Source organism: Sinocyclocheilus anshuiensis, unplaced genomic scaffold (genome assembly GCF_001515605.1).
Source record: "Sinocyclocheilus anshuiensis isolate Anshui unplaced genomic scaffold, SAMN03320099.WGS_v1.1 scaffold712, whole genome shotgun sequence".
Classification (NCBI taxonomy): Eukaryota; Metazoa; Chordata; class Actinopteri; order Cypriniformes; family Cyprinidae; genus Sinocyclocheilus; species Sinocyclocheilus anshuiensis.
In genome coordinates, this window is record NW_015555749.1 from 288,491 (window position 1) to 307,198 (window position 18,708).

Below are 18,708 nucleotides of genomic sequence, written 5' to 3' on the forward strand. Positions count from 1 at the left end.
TTAATAAATCATTAGCTCATCCATGAACATGATTTCTGCCCGAGTCCCATCGGATTGCTTTGGCTGTGGGGATGAAAGTGAAGTGACATGTGGCCAAGTTATATTCCGAGCACTCGGAATTAGTGCTCTGCATTTATCCCATCCAAAGTGCACACCTGGAACTAGACTTTTAGTTGTTCTCTTTTTTCTTTTTTTTTATAAATAAATCAGAAGCTATTTTATTTTATACAAGGCAATATTTCCTTGAATTGTATAACATTGCGTGAGAACCACAGTTAGAATAAAATTATAGGCTATTATTTCAAATATTGTATAAAATGGTACTTGGCAAATACAGTACTGTTTAAAAAAGCAGTTACTGTAGTTATGTAATGTGGTGTTTTGTTTCATGTTCATGTTTTCCATGTCTTTTATTTTGTAATTGTTTCATGGTCCCTGGTTGTGTCATGCTTCCCTTGCCCTCATGTATTCATGCCATTGGTTCCTCTGTTCTTTGTGTCATGTTCTGATTGGTTGTCCTAGTCATGTGTCTTGTTTCCCCTTGGGTTCTCACTTCAACTCGCCTTCAGTGGATGATTCGTTACAAGTTATAAGTGCTGTCAATCGATTAAAAAAATTAACTAATTAAATCACACATTTTTTCTGAAATTAATCGCGATTAATCCCACCTAACATTAAAGTTTTTAAATATACTTTTACATTGCAATAATTTCACATTCAATCTTGAAATTAATGTAGAAACAACATAAATACAGTATATTTTTAATATTCGTTTAGCGTCATCTTTTTTTTAATGTCTGAATGTGAGTATCACTGATACCAACACTACTGATGTCTCTAGTAAATAGTGTTTTTCCCTAATATTTAACCATTTGACTATAGCCATTCAACGTTACAGTAGCTATAACTGAGAGCTATCAATTTTAACATTTATTAGACTTTAAAAAATAACAACTTCTAGTGAGCTTAAAACAATCTTCACATAAACCCATTATAATAAATGTCATATTTAGCTACCTGTGCCCTTCAGCAAGTAGGAAATATACAGAAATTGAATACAGTTATCAAACACTTAATTCTAAATTAAATATAGATGAATCATTAAAGCTCTTTTTTCGTTTGTTCTTTGATTAAGAGACATCACAGCAGCTGGGTTATTAGGTTATTTTGGCTGGTTTAAGAGCTGCTGCTGCTGAACGTGATGCAGATCTAACACGCATCGTATTTTCTCACAACTCTTTACCTTTTCTGACCCACAACAGGTCTTAAAGTCTCTAGTAATGAACTGACGCATTGAACCGGGTGTGTTAGGGTGCTTTCACACTTGGTTCGATTGCTTGGTCCGAACCCAAGTTCGATTGCTCCCCCCTCCCCCTGCCCCCGCTGGACTGTGTTCACATTATATTATTTGGGTCCGAACCGCGGTTCGTTTGCGTCATCAAGCCAGCAGCTGTTTACCCCGTTGCTTAGTAACGATGGCGCAGGAGAAGACGGCAAAATGCGTAGCAAGGCTCTTCAATTTTATATATTTGTTTTTGAACCGTTGGTTTTGTTTCCAAAGCTTCAGTACATAACGGCACTTACGTCTGCCTTACGAATGTACTGCAAATGCTCTAAAGTACTCTGAAGGTGAACAGAAATGAGATACAGCTCTCTGCTTGCAGTGCGTCAGTCACGCTCATCAAGAAAGTGAGTGAAACAAACACACATTTTTATCAAATAATACGTCATTAAAGGGGTCATATGATGCAATTTCAAGTTTTCCTTTCTCTTTGGAGTGTTACAAGCTGCTCCAAAAGTACCGAACTCTGACGTCAATCGAACCTGGGTGCGCACCAAAAGTGCTAGTGTGAAAGCACCCTTAGATGAGCGGGGACAGACAGTGCTGGGGTGCTCCAGGACAGTTTTGAAAACCACTGCGTTTCAGAGATATGTTCTTAAATCTGACTCATAAATAACAAATACTTACATGCACAGTTTTAAGGCAGCTTTAATTGCCATTTTTGGTAACTTCATGACTTAACTGACATCATAAGCTCATAGTTTCATTTGCACTTTAATATGTTATAGCGCTTTAATATAATACAGTGCATGTTGCTGTATTTGTGCGTGCATTTGAAGAGCACGTACTACGAGCACAGTATAACGGCTGACAGGACAGGAAAATTGGTTTTTACTGACATACGGCCTGACAACATGTCATCTGACAGCAGCTCACTGTTGTTCTACTGAAGCTTCTCATCACCTGTACCTTTTCCACACTTGTTTGACTAGCACCTGGCGCTGAGGTGAAGTCGGAGTGCGCGTCTGAAAAGTCTCCTGTTTGATGTGGTTGTAAAGATGTTCTGCATCTAAATAAAACGCAATTCTTGTCAAGAAAAAAGAGACAGAAGCAGCACTTGTGAGTGGGGTGGCCAACCCTAGCTCCGCCCCTGCGTTAATTGCGTAAAATATTTTTCATGCCTGAAAAAATTAATGAAAAACTGAAAAAATTTTACTGAAAAACTTAAACTGAAAAAATTAATCGTATGCATTAACGCGTTAATTTTGACAGCACTAGTAGTTATATCTTTGTTCTGCTCTCAGGGGGAAAACAAGGGCCAATTCTGAGAGAGGTTTGCAGATCACTAGCACAATTTTGGTGGAAAAGGGGTACAGAACCACAGAAGTGCTGAGTATGAGAGTTTTGTTTAAAAAATAGAGAAAAAAGAGGCAGAAAAACCCCCAAATAGCTCCGATGAGGCGCTTGGTACTGTGTATATGCCTAGATAATTTAGCACGATAATGGAGGCCGGACACATCTGCCTCTGTGCAAAGACCGGCCTCTCAGCCAGAGGACAACATCTGGCATGGAACCAATACAGAGACATCACTCGCTTGTGAGGAAGCTCTGGAGATGACGAGGCTGCAGGCTATCACCAATTAGGCTGCTCTCTTCTTCACACACACACACACACACACACACACACACACGCTCTTCCTGTAATTTTGCTGCCTGTCTCGTTTCAGCATCCTTTGTTTCTGTTACACCATTGCCGAGCCTGAGAGCAAACAGAGAGAGCGAGACAGCGGAAAACAAGATGAAGACATGAACACAAGTACGACAACATGCATACTAATCAGCGCAGCGATGTACATTCACCCCCTGAGGAAGAGAGTGCGTGTGACAATGTAGCCATTGAAAAAGGTACCCTAGTCATGTTGCACGAGTATTATGTGTCTCAACTCTTGCAAAACATTGATTTACCCAACAAGCTCCACCTTACAGCAGCTTGTCAATGTAACTGTACTCAATTTTTTAGGCCTGTAAGAATGCATAATATGTTTAAAGAAAAAACTGTAATCTTGCATCAAAAAAGCCAATAGCCAAATAGATGTTTTTGGTTTGTGTACCTTTTGTTTGCTTAGAAGGTTTTGTTTGTGTACCGTTTTAATTACCGATAACTGCAGTCTTGATAAAACCAACAGTAATTTAATGTTAGTTAACATTCACAGAATAAAGTAAATGGAAAAGAAGCAACATTATTATATAACCTCCAAGTTCCATAATCAAATTTCCAACTTGCATTTGTCTTTGGCTCTTTTCAGGTATTTAACTTTTCTCTATCCAATCAGTTCTCAAATGATAAAATCCCACCCTACATTATAGAAGTTATAATGTTATAGAAAAAACAGAAGGATCTCAAATACAATGTCATGTCGACTTTAACGACCACTAGGATGCACCACAAAGCAGGTGCCCACCTCTGAGTTGGAGCTCCCACTGTAGCCTTTAACCCTAAACCCCAATCTTTAGCCTTCCCCACCAAGGTCTGCTCCAGAGAGGAGGCAGCCTCAAAACAATGACAGCTTGACAAACGAGTCCCCCTCTCGTCTCCAGTGCAGTAGTCTCACACCAGGGGAGAGGATAATGAAAAGAGAGGTATGGCCAGTGGTTCAGAAAGACCCTCATTGCCTCCTCAAACAGCGCTATGCAGTCACACAGCGGGAGAGCGCAGCAGTATGGCATCTGCACCGCTCGACAGCCCACACATCACATCCAATCTGGACAAGATGGAAGCGACGCTCTCTGTGCCTCGCAGAGGTCTGCAGAGGTTTGCAGAGGTTTCAGATGAAGAAACATGCTAGGAAAACAGCATGAAGATGGAACAGAGGGAGGACGGGAAATGACAGAATTGAGGGACTCAACTGTCCATAAATTTAGACACTAGAAAAGGATGTTTCTTCAACTACAGGCACTTCTGGACCCTGTGGACTTAAAATAACTCTCTTTAACTAGTTTAATATATCTACTAACAATTCCCAACAGTGTAGGACAGCAATATTATGGAAGTTTTATCAATTTTCTGAAACGTCATGAGTACTTCCATCACAATGCCACTTCCACAACATATCAAATAATTTATTATTTAATAGCATTCTAATGGAAATGTAATGTAATGTTTAATTTTACGTGTAGCATTTTATAAACCCTCAAAACACATAATTGAAAAATTATATATGCACCATAAAAATGTTGACCTATTTACCATGTTTTTTTTTTTAATGTTTCTTCTCATATTTTGTTTTAATGACATTAAAAATTATTAAAACATTAAAAATTATTTTTTTTCACTCTTTGTTTAGATCACTTTTATTTATTTATGTATTTTTCTATATTTTAGACTAAAAGTCTTGATGTGGGCAGAGTGTAATATAAGGCATTTCAATAGAAGCAGAAATACAGGTGATAATAATGCCTTTAATGTTACCTTTCATATAAAAAAAAAGAAAGAAGAAACAGATGAAATCTTAGTATTATAGTAGTTCCCTTAGTTGTAGAAACACTGATACTAAAAATATATATTACATAAAATATATAAACATTTACCTTGATTTTTTTTTGTTTCATATTTGACATAACCAATTTGATAACAAATTATAGCAACTGGACATAATTTAAAATTAAAATTGTTTTATTCATTGTTTTTATATATATATATATATATGTAGAGTGCAAATCTATATATAAAGCATTTGAAAAGTTGCAAAAATAACTGATAAAGGAATGGCTTTAATGTAACTTTTATATAACAAAAATTGGAAAATCTTAGTATTATAGTGCCCATAGCTGTAGGAACACCCATGACGACTTCATTTGATATTTTTGAATGACACAGATCTCTCAATTAGAGGCCAATCTTGTCACAACAAGCACTGAGCAGTCACGAAAGCTCCTCAAACTGCCGCTCTCCTGGTCTGTAATGAGAGAGACGGAACTGGAGGACCGCAGGTAGAAAGGAGTGTACATGGCTGGTCACTCTCTCCATCTGCCCCTCCATCTGTTGCTACTTTCATTTAGTGCTCTGTGCTGTCTAGCTCCTCTGATATGCAGAATCAGCCAAACGCATGCAAATGGAGACACTCACAGCAATACGGGAATATATACCTCATCGGTTTCTGTTCCCTTTCCATCAAGCTCCCATACAATCTCACATGAAGCACTTTTTCTACTCTATCTCAGACAAAAATAAATAAATAAAATAAAACTGGCCTGGCAAAATTAAAATTTTATCTAATAAATTACATGATGTGCCAATCCATAAATCGGTCTAATCATTAATCACATACCAGTGTTATTTTAGTATCATTGATTTACTAGAATTATTTTATTTTATGTTAATTATTATTGAATTAATATTTGAATTAGATTTCATATTTTCTGTTTTTATTTCAGTTATAGGAATTTTGCTTTGTGTTTTTAATATATATATATATTTTTAAATATGTCTATTTAACTTTAGTTAAGTTTTTTTGTTTAGTTCTAGTTTATACAGTTTTAGTTCTATTAGTACTTCAACTACTAAATGAAAATGAGAAATGTTGCCTTGTCAACTAGTTGGAATAATTTTAGTTTTAGTAACTTTGTTGTGTGTGTTTGTCTTTTTTTATTATTATTATTTATGACTATATATTTTTTCTTGAATTTTAGTTTACTTATTTACTTTAGTTTTTAGTTTTAGTTGTAGTTATTTTAGTACTTAAACTAAATGAAAATAAGAAATGTTACCTTGGCAACTAGCTGAAATAAAATATGGTAATGCCTTTTTATGGTTTTAGTTGTGTCACATACAGCAATATTTGCTGAATGATAAAGAAAAATGTAAATAATTCAAAGACATTACTGTCTGTACTGACATAAATGTCTGACTTGCTAAAGCTAATTTCATTAAATTGCATTTCATGTATCCTTAATATGCACAATTACATAATATTTTCACATACTTTTTTAACATACGTATTTTGACATAATTTGGTAACATTTTAACAAAGTAAATTATTATTTAACATGATTTTAATCTTTTCTGGACACATATAGCATGCTCTACAATAGTTTGTAAACTGATAGCCCCAAAATAAGCTTTTACTGTTATTATTATTATTATTTTCGGCCTTTTTGCCATTTAACTGATAGAGATAATAGAAAAAGAACTGGAAATGCTGCAGGCAAGGAAGAGCAGTTTCAGGAAATGACACAAGCCAGATGCAAATTTGCATCAGCTGCATAGGTGCTCAACATTTCATACGCATTTGTTAATCACTACTAGGCCACGCCTCCATCTCACATTCACAGACATGAAATGGTCTAATCTGTCTACATCTGAATACACTCTCCCTGAATTTTGAAGTTCTTTGAGTTTAGCTTGCTAGGTGACATCCGGAGAGTCAGCAATCACATGGTGGAGCCGCAGGCCCTCCCTGTTAGAATACTGCAGTGCACAGTAGCTATGGTTGCCACAGGGATTAGGAAAATGTATGTTCAACAATCATGATAAACAGGATGAGTTGGCTCAGAGGCATCATACATTATTCAGGATTGCTCGTGGTGAGTTCCTGCACACCGATGGAGCCTTCAACGTAAATGCATGTTACAATTTTTCTGTTCGCAACACTACACCTTATGAAGTCTAAAAGCATGCAGTGGACGGGGCAATGAAACAAATACTGACATGGGAATCCACATGAACGACCTGCCATCAAGCGTGCAATTAAGCAGGTGTGGCTGTGGGAAATAAAAGTGAAGTCTATTATGGCTTGGCTGTTTGAACCCGCTTGTAGCACATCCTATCGCCTCTCTAAACAAAATGAACGCTGTAGGGTAAAACTCTGTTTGCAGAACTATCAGGTACTGAGGGATGAGCAGAGGTTACACGCTAAGTTTAGTCACTATAAGAGCCCATTAGGACCCTTTGAGACATGACAGGAAATTAGGGCAGATGTTATTCTGGGGCGTTCGTTTTCCTTTCAATGCTTTGTTCAAGTAAGTCAAGCACTGAGAGCAGCTGGATGGTTATGGATTTATGCACTGAGTTTATTTCACCTCAGACAGCTGGGCTCACAACTGTGAACGCAATGACATACTCAGAGAATTTATTTATTTATTTATTTTTTGCTCACCCTAACTCGCCTTGTCTACATCTGTCGGTGGTGTTTAATTTCAGTTTTTTTCTTTCTTTTGTCCTGTAAATTTAGCCTTTTGTCATGCCATATTCATTCATTTAGACTGAAATATACAGTACATAGAATTATCACATAATTATTTGAAATAAAATCATTTTATAATAAAATAAAAATTTAAATAAAACAAGAATTTTAGTATTCCACACTTTAAACAAATAAACAAAAATCCACTAAAAAAATGCCCCAATTTTTCTTAATTTCATATTCATTAATTTTGTCCATTTTTTTAAATGATTGAAATATACAGTACATAAATATCTAATCTACTGTACAGTAAATTACTCTAAATTAGATAAATATCTAATAATATATTAAAAAAACATTTAATTTCTTTTAGTAGACCATACATTAAACAAATAATCTTACATTTCAGTAATGTGTAGTCAAATTTTAGTTAGATTTTAGACTGAAATATACAGTATATAAAATAATTATCATATAATCATTTGAAATGATGCAATATATTTATATAAATAAAAAATTAAATGTAAATAATTTAGTAGATCAAACATTAACAAAATTGTGTACATTTTGAAAAATGTATAAACTTTATTTAAATGTATCAAATCACAGAAGAGATTTATCATCAAAAAACAAAAAACAAACAAAAAAAAGCCATTTATGATGGGCAAGGTATTCGTTATTTTTCAGTTACTGTGTTCTTCATGCATTAAAGACAGTTATTAATTTTCCACTTTAGAAACGTTTCAGAATATTTCAGAAGTGTAACGTGTTATGGCAACAACAACTTGCACATTCTGACTAGCACTCAAGTTTGTCTGTCAGTTTGCTTCATTATCTGTGCAAATACATACACATCGCTCTTCAGCTCTTTCAGTTTCAGCTTTTTCAACATACTATAATTAGATCTTTTCAACCAGTTCTTACTGCATTTATCTTCTTCTAAAATCATTTACTGCATTAACATCTTAGTTATCTTTCCCTCATCATATTTTAAGCATGTTTTAATTAAAATTGTTTATCTATTGCATCTTTGTCATCTCATCTTCATTAGCATTGAAAATATATATATATAAAAAAAAAACTTTGTTAACAAACATTTCCATTAGTAATGTTGCTGACAAGATTAGCACTGTCGCCTGCCTCTTTTTGTCTCTCTGTCTCTTTCTCTGTGCGTCTATCTCATTTAATTTCTCCATTCTACCGTTGCACAAAAAGCTGTTTTCTGTGACTGGATTCTTATAAATGTGCATCTGGAAGAAGCCGGCAACACCCTAAACTGCACCAGACTGCACCATTCTCTTTCTGATGGCTGTTTGCGGTGAACTTTGCTCGGGTGATGATAATGCAATCCATCATTGATGGGTTAATTGACGAATCATTTCCATAATTCCTGCACAGAGCTTCAGCAATGCGTATATAATTGATTGTATGTATTTTCCCACAGTAGCGGCTTTGCTGCAGGGTGATATCAGTGTCCAGACAACAGCAACATGCTTAAGAGAGATGCACTTCCATTAAATAATTAGCCACTATAGCTTAAAGCACTTCACGGAGGAGAGCCAGAATGAATATAAGGAAACGCCTATAAGGGGTACAAATGCATAGCTGGATTAGAGCTCTCGCTGACTGCCTTTGTAGGAGGGAGGGAGTGGATGCTGGGCGCTTTGTTCATCTGGAAAAACAACAGAATTAAAATTCTGCTAGGGAGGGAGACAGAAGGCAAAAACATAATCCATGCTTGAGTGGCTCTCTCTGAAGATGACATGGACTGAAGAGAAACACAATTACCACGGTAACAGTAACGTCAGCTCAGCTGCACTTTCTTCCTCACTGTCAAGGATGAGCTGACAAAGAGAGATATTTTTCTATGCTAAGGCCGAGGTGACAAAGCAGTGAATGTCACCCTCCCCTATGCATCATAATGGACAAAATATCTCTGAATGAGTGCCATGTCTTTACACCTCATGAGAGAAAGAATGAGCGTATAGATCTTTCATAGATTACTTCAGTCCTCAGTGAAAGAGAAAGAATGCACGAAGCAACAAAATCACAGCTAAGGAGAACATACATGATGTTTATCCCTAAAAAGTATTTGGCTATTTAAGTCACACTTCAAAACATATGAATGCCTCATATTTAAAAAATAAATAAATAAATCAAACCAAGTGGCATTTATGTGATATAAATATGGTGCACTTCTCAAGCAAAACATTTAAGGTGAATAGGATAAACATTTTAACTAACAGATATCACCATTCTTCCCCAGTTAATTAATCACAGTACATTAAGGCATTTGTTTTGTATGACACATTTTCTAAAATGTTATGTTTAACTATGCAAATGAACTATGCACTAATTTGCATACATTTCCAGAACAGAATTCTGAACACTGGATAAAGATATGTTCTTTTTCTCTCTCTCATTTTGTTGACATATTAAAGGTTTTTACAGAGGTGATTTTGGATATATTTTTTTCACTCCATACATCAGAAAATACTGTCAACAGCTAGAAAAAAAAATTCTCACCATGTTTTTTTAGGGTATAAAATGTTAAATAGATATCAGGTGAACCATATATGAACAAACCCCTCTGTAAAAATCTTCAGAATATGTATAGGAATAAAATGTTTAGTGTATATAAGTGCTTTAAAGAAAACAGATATGTATTTGAAATCAGATGCAAAATAGGCAATACCAGAATACAGATTGAAATATATAAACTGCTATAAAATAAACACTTAAATGTGTACTTTGTAGTTTTTCTTTCCACAAGTCTGAAATAAGACAAGTTATAGAAGCAAAACAGCCCAAAATCTCAAAATTGGCAGGGCCGTGAAAACAATGGGTTTGCCTACAGTGTCTTGCCATTAAAAGTAAGTTTGTTAGATAAAAAAATAAAAAAATAAATCACTCTCTTGCAAGTGGTTAAAATAAAAAAATGTTAAGTAGAAAAGTTCTTGCATCATTTGTTTTGAGATCAGACTATTTAATCTATTTTTTAAATCAAATTTTATTCTAATACAATGAAATTCATATATTTTAAGTGTGGCTTAGGTGACCAAATATGATTAAATACTTTTGTGGGCCACTATTATGTGAAGGTAGATTTTACACCAATGAGATTTCACTGTGGGCGGGACTACAAAAACAGAAAACAGAAGTCAAACTTACATCAAAACTGTTGTCAGTCATGGCCATCATAGAAATGATTGTCAAGTGACACAATGTAAGATCAAAATCTAGACTCTACATGCAAAATATAGGTACTCACCTCTCTCACAGGAGCGTCCCAGATAGCCCGTCCCTGAGCAGTCACATACATATCGGTTCCAGCCCTCTCTGCAGGTGCCACTGTTCAGGCAGGGGTTGCTTAGACACTGTTTGGGAGGTTCCTTAGAGCAGGACGGCTTCACCCCGACAGCTCTCTGGGCCTCCGCTATACGCCGGATGTCCTTGCTCTGGCCGTCCATGAACAGATCTCGCACACAGCCCACATAACCATAGTTTAGGAGCGCAGTCCAGACCTCCGTAGGGAAGATCAGACCGGCACGGTCCTCTGGCAGGCCGCCCAAGTAGAGTATGTCGTCCAAGTCCAGGATCTCACTCTCACCGGGAGCGTTGTAGGGAGTACGGATCGAGTTGATGGAAATGGTGCCTATCACAAAACCACAAGGAGCAAATTTAATATTGTTAACTTGATGTTTAGATGATATTTCAGCAACGTCTAAAAAGTTTGATTCAGTTTTAATGAGAAATTATATATGCAAATTACAGACTATGCAAATTATGCTCTGTAAGGGTATTGAAATTATCCTTCATTCTTTCCTCTAAATAAAACCCCCTTTGCTTTCAAAGCACACAATGCAGACCAAAATCTCTCAGTTTCAGTCTCCTCAAAGTGAATTTGAAATGATGTAGCTACTGTATATTCATGTTTAAGCTTGGAAGTGTGAAAGATGATTTCTGAGCAACACTTTGTCACCATTTGTCAGAACAGCGCCTATAGCACTGATTTGTCAGTTTTGCATTTGTAGGTATGTGTCGAGTATAAAATCACTCTGCGGATGATCAAATCAGCTTGATATAGATGTCAATAGCAAAAATATGAGTTATGAACAAGACCGGAGCTTGAAACAACAGGAAGCCCGGGACAAAATTTGGGCCTTCGGCACATTGAGAAGTCTTTAGCATAATTTCTGGTTAAGGTATGCACTTATTTAATGTATTCAAATTGTTGGAATAGACAGACTTATTTAAGTAATATTCAAAATTATTGTTTACTATTTCTTATTCATTATAAAATGTTTATTTCATTACAAACATCGTTTTGTTGAGGGAATCTGTATAATAAAGCCCTCTGTACAGTACTATATTGTGTGTATACTATTACTGGATGTATATAGTACTCATTTAAATGTTACATATTGAAATGGGAAATGGGGCCTCGCAGTCACAAAAACATCACAGAGGGATTAACATTCATATATGTGCACATGCTTTCATATTATAATCTGTTTTGGGCTGTCTTGAACTGAGAGTGCAAACTAGGGCTGCACGATAAATCGAAATGGAATCGAGATCGCGATCCGACAGAATTTGCGATTGTCATGCGTATCTTTCAGTGAAGCACGGTTCTGTGATCAGCAGTAAATCTCCATCCAAAGGCCAGAGAGCGCTGGCTGTCATTATCACAAACGATTTCTTCAATTTCAGAATTGCGCAATAATATCGTCTGCGATTTTTTTGCGTAACTTGTCAGTGAACTACGGCTATATGTAGTAAATTCTGCTCCATTGATTAATCGTGCAGCCCTAGTGCAAACCCTTACACAAGGACAAAGATTTGAAAACAGTCTCCATAGCAACAGTAGACAATATGTTGCAGATTCACTGACTGGATAGTCATCGTTTTCAAAAGGGCACATGACAGAATAAACGCTCAGCACTATTCATATCTAATTTATTGGTTGTGACTGATTCAGTTGTCACAAATTATTTGTGTACTCTTTCAAAGCATGCTTCAGTCCGCCTTCTTTTATGGTTTAAGTCTAAAATACCGCTTTTACAACAGTGGTTAATATAAAGAGCAAAAACACAGTGCTCTCAGGTGAGGCGAGTCTTTCATTCAGTCTAATAATGTTAAAACACTTTCACGAGTTCCATAATCACCCTCATTGTTTTCCTGGCGACTCCAACAAACAGGCATTTAAACGCAGCTGGCAATTCAGAATTTTCCTTCTCATTTTCCACCACTGTGCACTGCCATTATTCACGCCTTGAAGGCAGTTACAAAAGAAAAGCCATTACTGGCAAGATAGGAGAGAATGGGCAGGGATTAACGCAAAGCGCAGGCTGCTGCTGAATCCTGTTTATTAGTGTCCAACAGTCAGTCCAAACTCAATAAAAGGCGGCTTAGAATTAAAGATGCCACCTTTTCAGTGCCAAAACTTATTTTTTAGTGACAAAAATGCAGCTTCTGTTATAAAGGCAAATTAGTGTGACTGTAACCGAGGGGTCAGCTGGAGGTGGTACTGTAAGGCATGCGACATGTTAAAGGGACAGCTCATTTAACAAAGCACTAAAGCAAACACACATCTCATGGAGGTGCATTTTAGGGAAAAATACTTTTTACCAATGTTTGGGCAACAAGCAGTTTCCCATAATAATCGTAGATGTGTTGGGTATGGGTATGTGGCTGGTGTATGGGATCTTGTGGTGGTGGTTGTAATGACTTTGATTACTTAATTTTAGGGAATTAATTATTATTAATTCATTCAGGTTTTAAAAGGACTCGGATCTGAAAATTCGAGGTCCACCTGATTAAACTGATTTCAAATTTGATAGTTTACACTCTATCAGTTTCTCGGCCAGCGAGAAGTTAATGTCAGTGTGTATTACCAATTTGACTATATGTATTTTCCTGGCCACGGTCAACACAATTATGATAATTTGTAAGCTCTTAGAGAGGTAACGTAATCTTTGGCAAAGGTTTTAACCTTAAAATTATATGACACCAAACAATGATTCTTTATAAATGAAACATGAATTTTATTGGCTATTCTAGATTACATTAACTAAGCTAAAACACACATACACACATACACATACAGGTTCAGGGAAATGATGTTAACGGAGTACTGAGGAAAATAATGTTCTTTTTAGTAGCATCATATGACCCCTTTAACATATCAAGACAGGCTTGTTATTAACGAATTATTGAACACTGATTGCGATGTTACCATTTTTCACCTGTGAGTAATTACTGACTTTACTTATCCATTATCAACTTCACTTACTTTATTTTATTTTATACTTTACTTTTATTACAAAACTCTATTTTGAGGAAACTGTACCTTGACAAATGTCTGTTGCTGAAATATCAGTAAAAATAAGCTTAGTGTGCAGTTACAGTATATATTTTTAAGGACAGTGTTTTATGGGGACATTATATTGGCTTATATAGGCTACTGGTCAAACTGTATTTTCTATCCCCTTCCCCTAACCCTACCCCTTACAGAAAACTTTCATTTTAGATCATTCTGTATGATTTATAAGCTTGTTTCCTCATGATGACCAAAAAAATTGCCCCACAAGGTCAAATTTTACTGGTATTACTATTACTGTTATGACTTTTTTTTATATTTTGGTGACCTGTGACTTTAAGTCAGTCTGCAAATGCTAACTTGGACTATAAATGCCTCTAAAATCTAAACAAACATTGACCAAAAATGTATGGATTTTCATTATAATTCCTCTGTGAATAGATCATAGAAAAAAAGGCAGCACCGTTAGTGAGTATATGCATTTATATGTGTGCCAAGCTCCAGTAAAGGATCTATTTGTTCTCAGATCTATGATTTATTTTCATCATTAATGGCTATTGTGGGATTTGAATGAATGGCTGCAGTATCGTTCTGCTATGCTTTCCAGTCTGTGATGTAGAGCTCTGGGCCTGAGCTCAGATCTGCGTCACATACCTTGAGAGGGAGAAAAATTCACTTTGAGATTAAATGTGATTCCATAGACTGATTACGACCTCCTGTATCTGACTCATTATTCACAGGCAAACCCAAAGAAATGGCAGAAACACTAAACGGCCAGACAAGGTGGCACAGTAAATTATAATTATGCTCCGTGTAACTCGTTCCCTGCCAAGCGCTTCTAATATGAATATGCTGAAATAGTGCTTTCCATTCTATTCCACTTGATACATCACTGCAGAGATGCCACTTGTAAAATGCTAACAGTGTTAGTAAATAAGAATTTCATTTTCCTCTAAGCCTGTAATAAGTCTGTGTGGATTTGATGAGGCATAGCGGCACTTTCTCCTCCTCTCGCACTCACACTGTCACACACACACACACACACACACACACACACACACACATTATCTTGTCCTGTGTTGCGCACTTGGCGACTGTACCCCTAAACAGCAGCCAAACATCTCCCCCGGGTCATCAGTAATGAGCATTCTCCATCATCTCGACTTCCATTCACTCTGCTCAGTGATTACATTGAATGGCCTAATGCTGGGCTGGTTTTACTTTATGTACACACGCACAAATATACACACACCAGTGGAGTAGAGTGGACTTCTGAAAAAGGAGGCAAAGTCTCATTTGGTTTTTTCATCCCAATGTAAATTCATGTTCCAGTTCATTTGATGTTTACATGGTGTTGGCTTGAAACGTGTATGGAATGCAATTTATCTTACACTATCAACAAACAATCAATGCTATAATATTTTTTTGTATGCATTATATTAACATACTATTTCTTAGGGATGTGCTTGAAGTCAAGTATCTTATTCTGAAGGGCTCAAAAATAGCTAAAAAAGATGCAATGCAATGGTGAGTAAACTTACACTAAGACTATATTTTACAATTTTCCCCTTTTTTCCATTTTTTAAAAGAATAATTCTTCATTTAAATAATTTATTATACAATGAATATTTGCTATATGGAAACTACACTACCATTCAAAAGTTCATGTGACACTGAAGACTGGAATAATGTCATATGCAACAATTCTTTCACAATTGTACTGCATTTATATTTTGATCAAATAAGTCTTCATAAGAGATTTACTTCAAATAAATACTTGTTACTGTATAAACTATTAAGTTTTAAATTGTATAATTTAAAAATGGGTTAAAAATGGGCTCTTTAGTTTTGACACACATCTGGTTTCAGCCCCACCCACATCTAATTCTATATGAATACAGATGCAGAACAGATTATTTGTCAAAGCAACACATACAAATAGAGTTAATGACTTCACACTATTTTTTAAAACCAAATCACATTAAAATCTCATCAAGTTTAAACAATATTTAATATTGCTGAAAAAGTAAGAACTGCAGTAGTATAGTATTAAGACTCATGTGACCTGTTACTGGTAACTGATGTTTGGCTATAATTATTAATAGTCACCTTTTTGGACCATTAGTCAACAAATCCTCTGTAAACACTGCAGGTCTCATGTCAGTCGCAGGCACGGAAGTGCAGCTTTCATTTAACTGAGCTGAGTGGTCACTAAATCCTCACTCATAGATCATCACTTCCAGTTTGTTTCAATTCAGAAGTGACCGAAAGTGGTGATGTCTGACTGGGTGTGTTTACTTTGTACTTAGCCTGTCCATTTCCACCAGTTTGACCCATTCATTCAGGCCAACTAGTGGCCTGGCTGACTGTTGGACAGAGTCACTTTAGAAAAATAAGTGGTTTATACACCACGCAATCTCATATTTCTATATTCTGTCATCCTACTTTTTTGTGGAGGCACAAAAACGCCCCTGACGCACATCTATCCGTGTACATATGCACATTCTCATTAATAGATGCATATGCAGACGCACAACCGTACATGTTTGCATACACGCATGCAAAAACACCAGCATGCCCACACACGCGCAAACCCTGCACCAGGACAGCTGCCGCCCATATATGATCAAACGGCTTGCGTAGGCAGCCAATTCACGCAGGCGGGAGAGTGACACAGCTCATTCTGCGGGCCTGAAATGCAAGGTCCCATCTGTCAATGGTGTTTCAGATTCCCATGAAATGCTACTAAGAGAAAAGGTTTATTCCCTCTTTCAAAATGTGCCTGAACTCACAATGACAGCCACTGGATTGTGCAGCGGATAAAGCCTGGAGAATAAGATCAAACCGAGCCCTGTGGATAAAAACGACGATTTGATGAAAAATACAATTTAAAACCGCGGGGAAAAAAAAGACCTGCGCTCCTAACAAAACTGTATCCAATCCCAATTGAATACTGTATTGGCATGAAACAAAAATACCACTCTTATTTTAGAAATCTGATTTCATAATTGCTCCAAAATTGCTCCATTCAATTTTCTCCTTATAACTTTCACAATTTAATCTCACAGTATATGTCAGAACTAATGCAGGTGACTGGCGTTTCTATATCCGGAAAGAGAAGACTAGAGATTCGCAATAACCACAGATCAATAGAGCCTTTTCCCACTTATTCACAGAAATGAGAAAATGAACGGGTACCAAAAGCCGTTCCTTTGACTCCAGCCAAACGCCATTGACATGCGAGGAAAAGGGGAATAGCGGGAGAGTTAGGGATGAATGTCTTTACTTGGCAGAGCTGTGCACTCGCTCTCTCCTTTGGGAAACCAAATCTGGTTTCCATGGCAACTCCGCCAGAGAAGACAGAGCAAGAAAGGAGGAGGAAGACAGGAAGGACTGCAGGTCCCGTTCATATTCAAATGCCTGCCTCACAGTGTGCTCCGGAAGGCACGGTTACGATTGTGTTCACGCGAGCGTGAGAGAACACTGCTGTCTCGGCTATGTAAATATTTCGTAGACCTTGAATATCAGCCAACATCTAACCATACATTGAATACATTAGCAGAACGAAAGAACAGCTGTACAATTAAGTCACAGAGCCAAATTCTACCTGATCTTCCATCTCTCTGGAAGTCCACGTGGTACCATTCCCCATCGTTGACTTTTTTGTTGACGGCACGGGTTTTGGTGGTGCCCGAGCCCATGTCGAGTAGAAGGTACAGGTGGCCGTCCAGCATCTCAATGGCGAAGAAATCCACCTTTAAGGTTTTGGGGCTCTTGGGGTCTTTCTGCTGCTGCGGTTTGGGTTTTCCATGGCTGAAGAGAAGAAGCCCGTTGGGCTCAGTGGTGCGGAAGTCGAAGGAGATGGAACCGGCTTTTTTGGCGGACCATTTGTCAAGGGTAATGAATGACTCTGGCGTCTCGAAGGTGACAGGATCTAGGGTAGCCACGTTCTCACATTTGAAGGCCACCACACCGCTCACCTTCATTTTGGGGTCGCCTAGCTTGGCCAGTCGAGACAGCTCGAGCCTTACATCATTGTTCTTGTACACAACCTTTATGCGAAAAGAGAAGAAAAACAGACTTCCAGTGAGTTAACAGCAAAAATTCAAATTCTATATCACATTGTTTACTGTATGTTACTGTGTATTGCAATTAGAAACAGGAGTGTCGGAAAAGGGGTAGAAATCACATTAACAGCATCGACTATTATCACAATTTTCTACTAAATTTGTACAAGAGGCCCAGAAACCCTATACCGTCGCCCCTGACTGGAGCTGTGAATTATATATAACAAATTATATATAATTTGTTGGTATGATTTTAATTATTTCACATTTGCATGTAATATTTGCATTTGTAATAAAATAAAATAATACAAACAAATAAAATAAAAAATACCCATTCTATCTAACACGTACTTGTCAATGTATTGATGAACTCCACTTGTTCATTGCTGTTAAATCCTTCAATAATTCAATATTTTGACTAAATGTGAAATCCTTTCTTTGACTGCTGCATTATTCACAAGCAGGTTCAATGACACTAAAGTGACACTAAAAGCTTAGTTTGAGAGGTTACTGATAATGATTGGTTATTTATGCAACAAACTTAATGTCTTTGCCTATATCAGGTGCATTTTTAACAAATAACCATCAGTCTCCTCTGGCATCTGTGTCGTGATTAAAACTCATGATATTACAGTATAAACAAAAAATAATAATTCCAGATTTTAAATAAATTAACTGTCATTTCAGTTGTTACGCTCTTTTTGAATACATTTTTATGGAGGATAAACCTGTGTCATTTTTGTGAAGTCTTTGTCAAAGAAACTTTGACATTCACACTTTTGGTGTCTCGAGATGAAAAGTATGGAACGATATTCCGGACAATTTTCAAATAGAATAGCAAAAAAAAAAAAAAAA

General features: G+C 36.6%; 1 protein-coding gene across 10 annotated transcripts in view; it reads right to left on the reverse strand.

Annotated features, from left to right (window-relative positions):
* Nucleotides 1-18,708, reverse strand: part of nrxn1a (neurexin 1a) — a 190,982-nt gene that overhangs the window by 90,890 nt on the left and 81,384 nt on the right. For all 10 annotated transcript variants that reach the window (XM_016467315.1, XM_016467324.1, XM_016467321.1 and 7 more), the window contains 2 exons: nucleotides 17,394-17,838; nucleotides 10,736-11,119 (listed from right to left, as the gene is read on the reverse strand). In XM_016467315.1, the coding sequence (XP_016322801.1) occupies nucleotides 10,736-11,119; nucleotides 17,394-17,838 (829 nt within the window). The remainder of the gene's footprint in view (nucleotides 1-10,735; nucleotides 11,120-17,393; nucleotides 17,839-18,708) is intronic.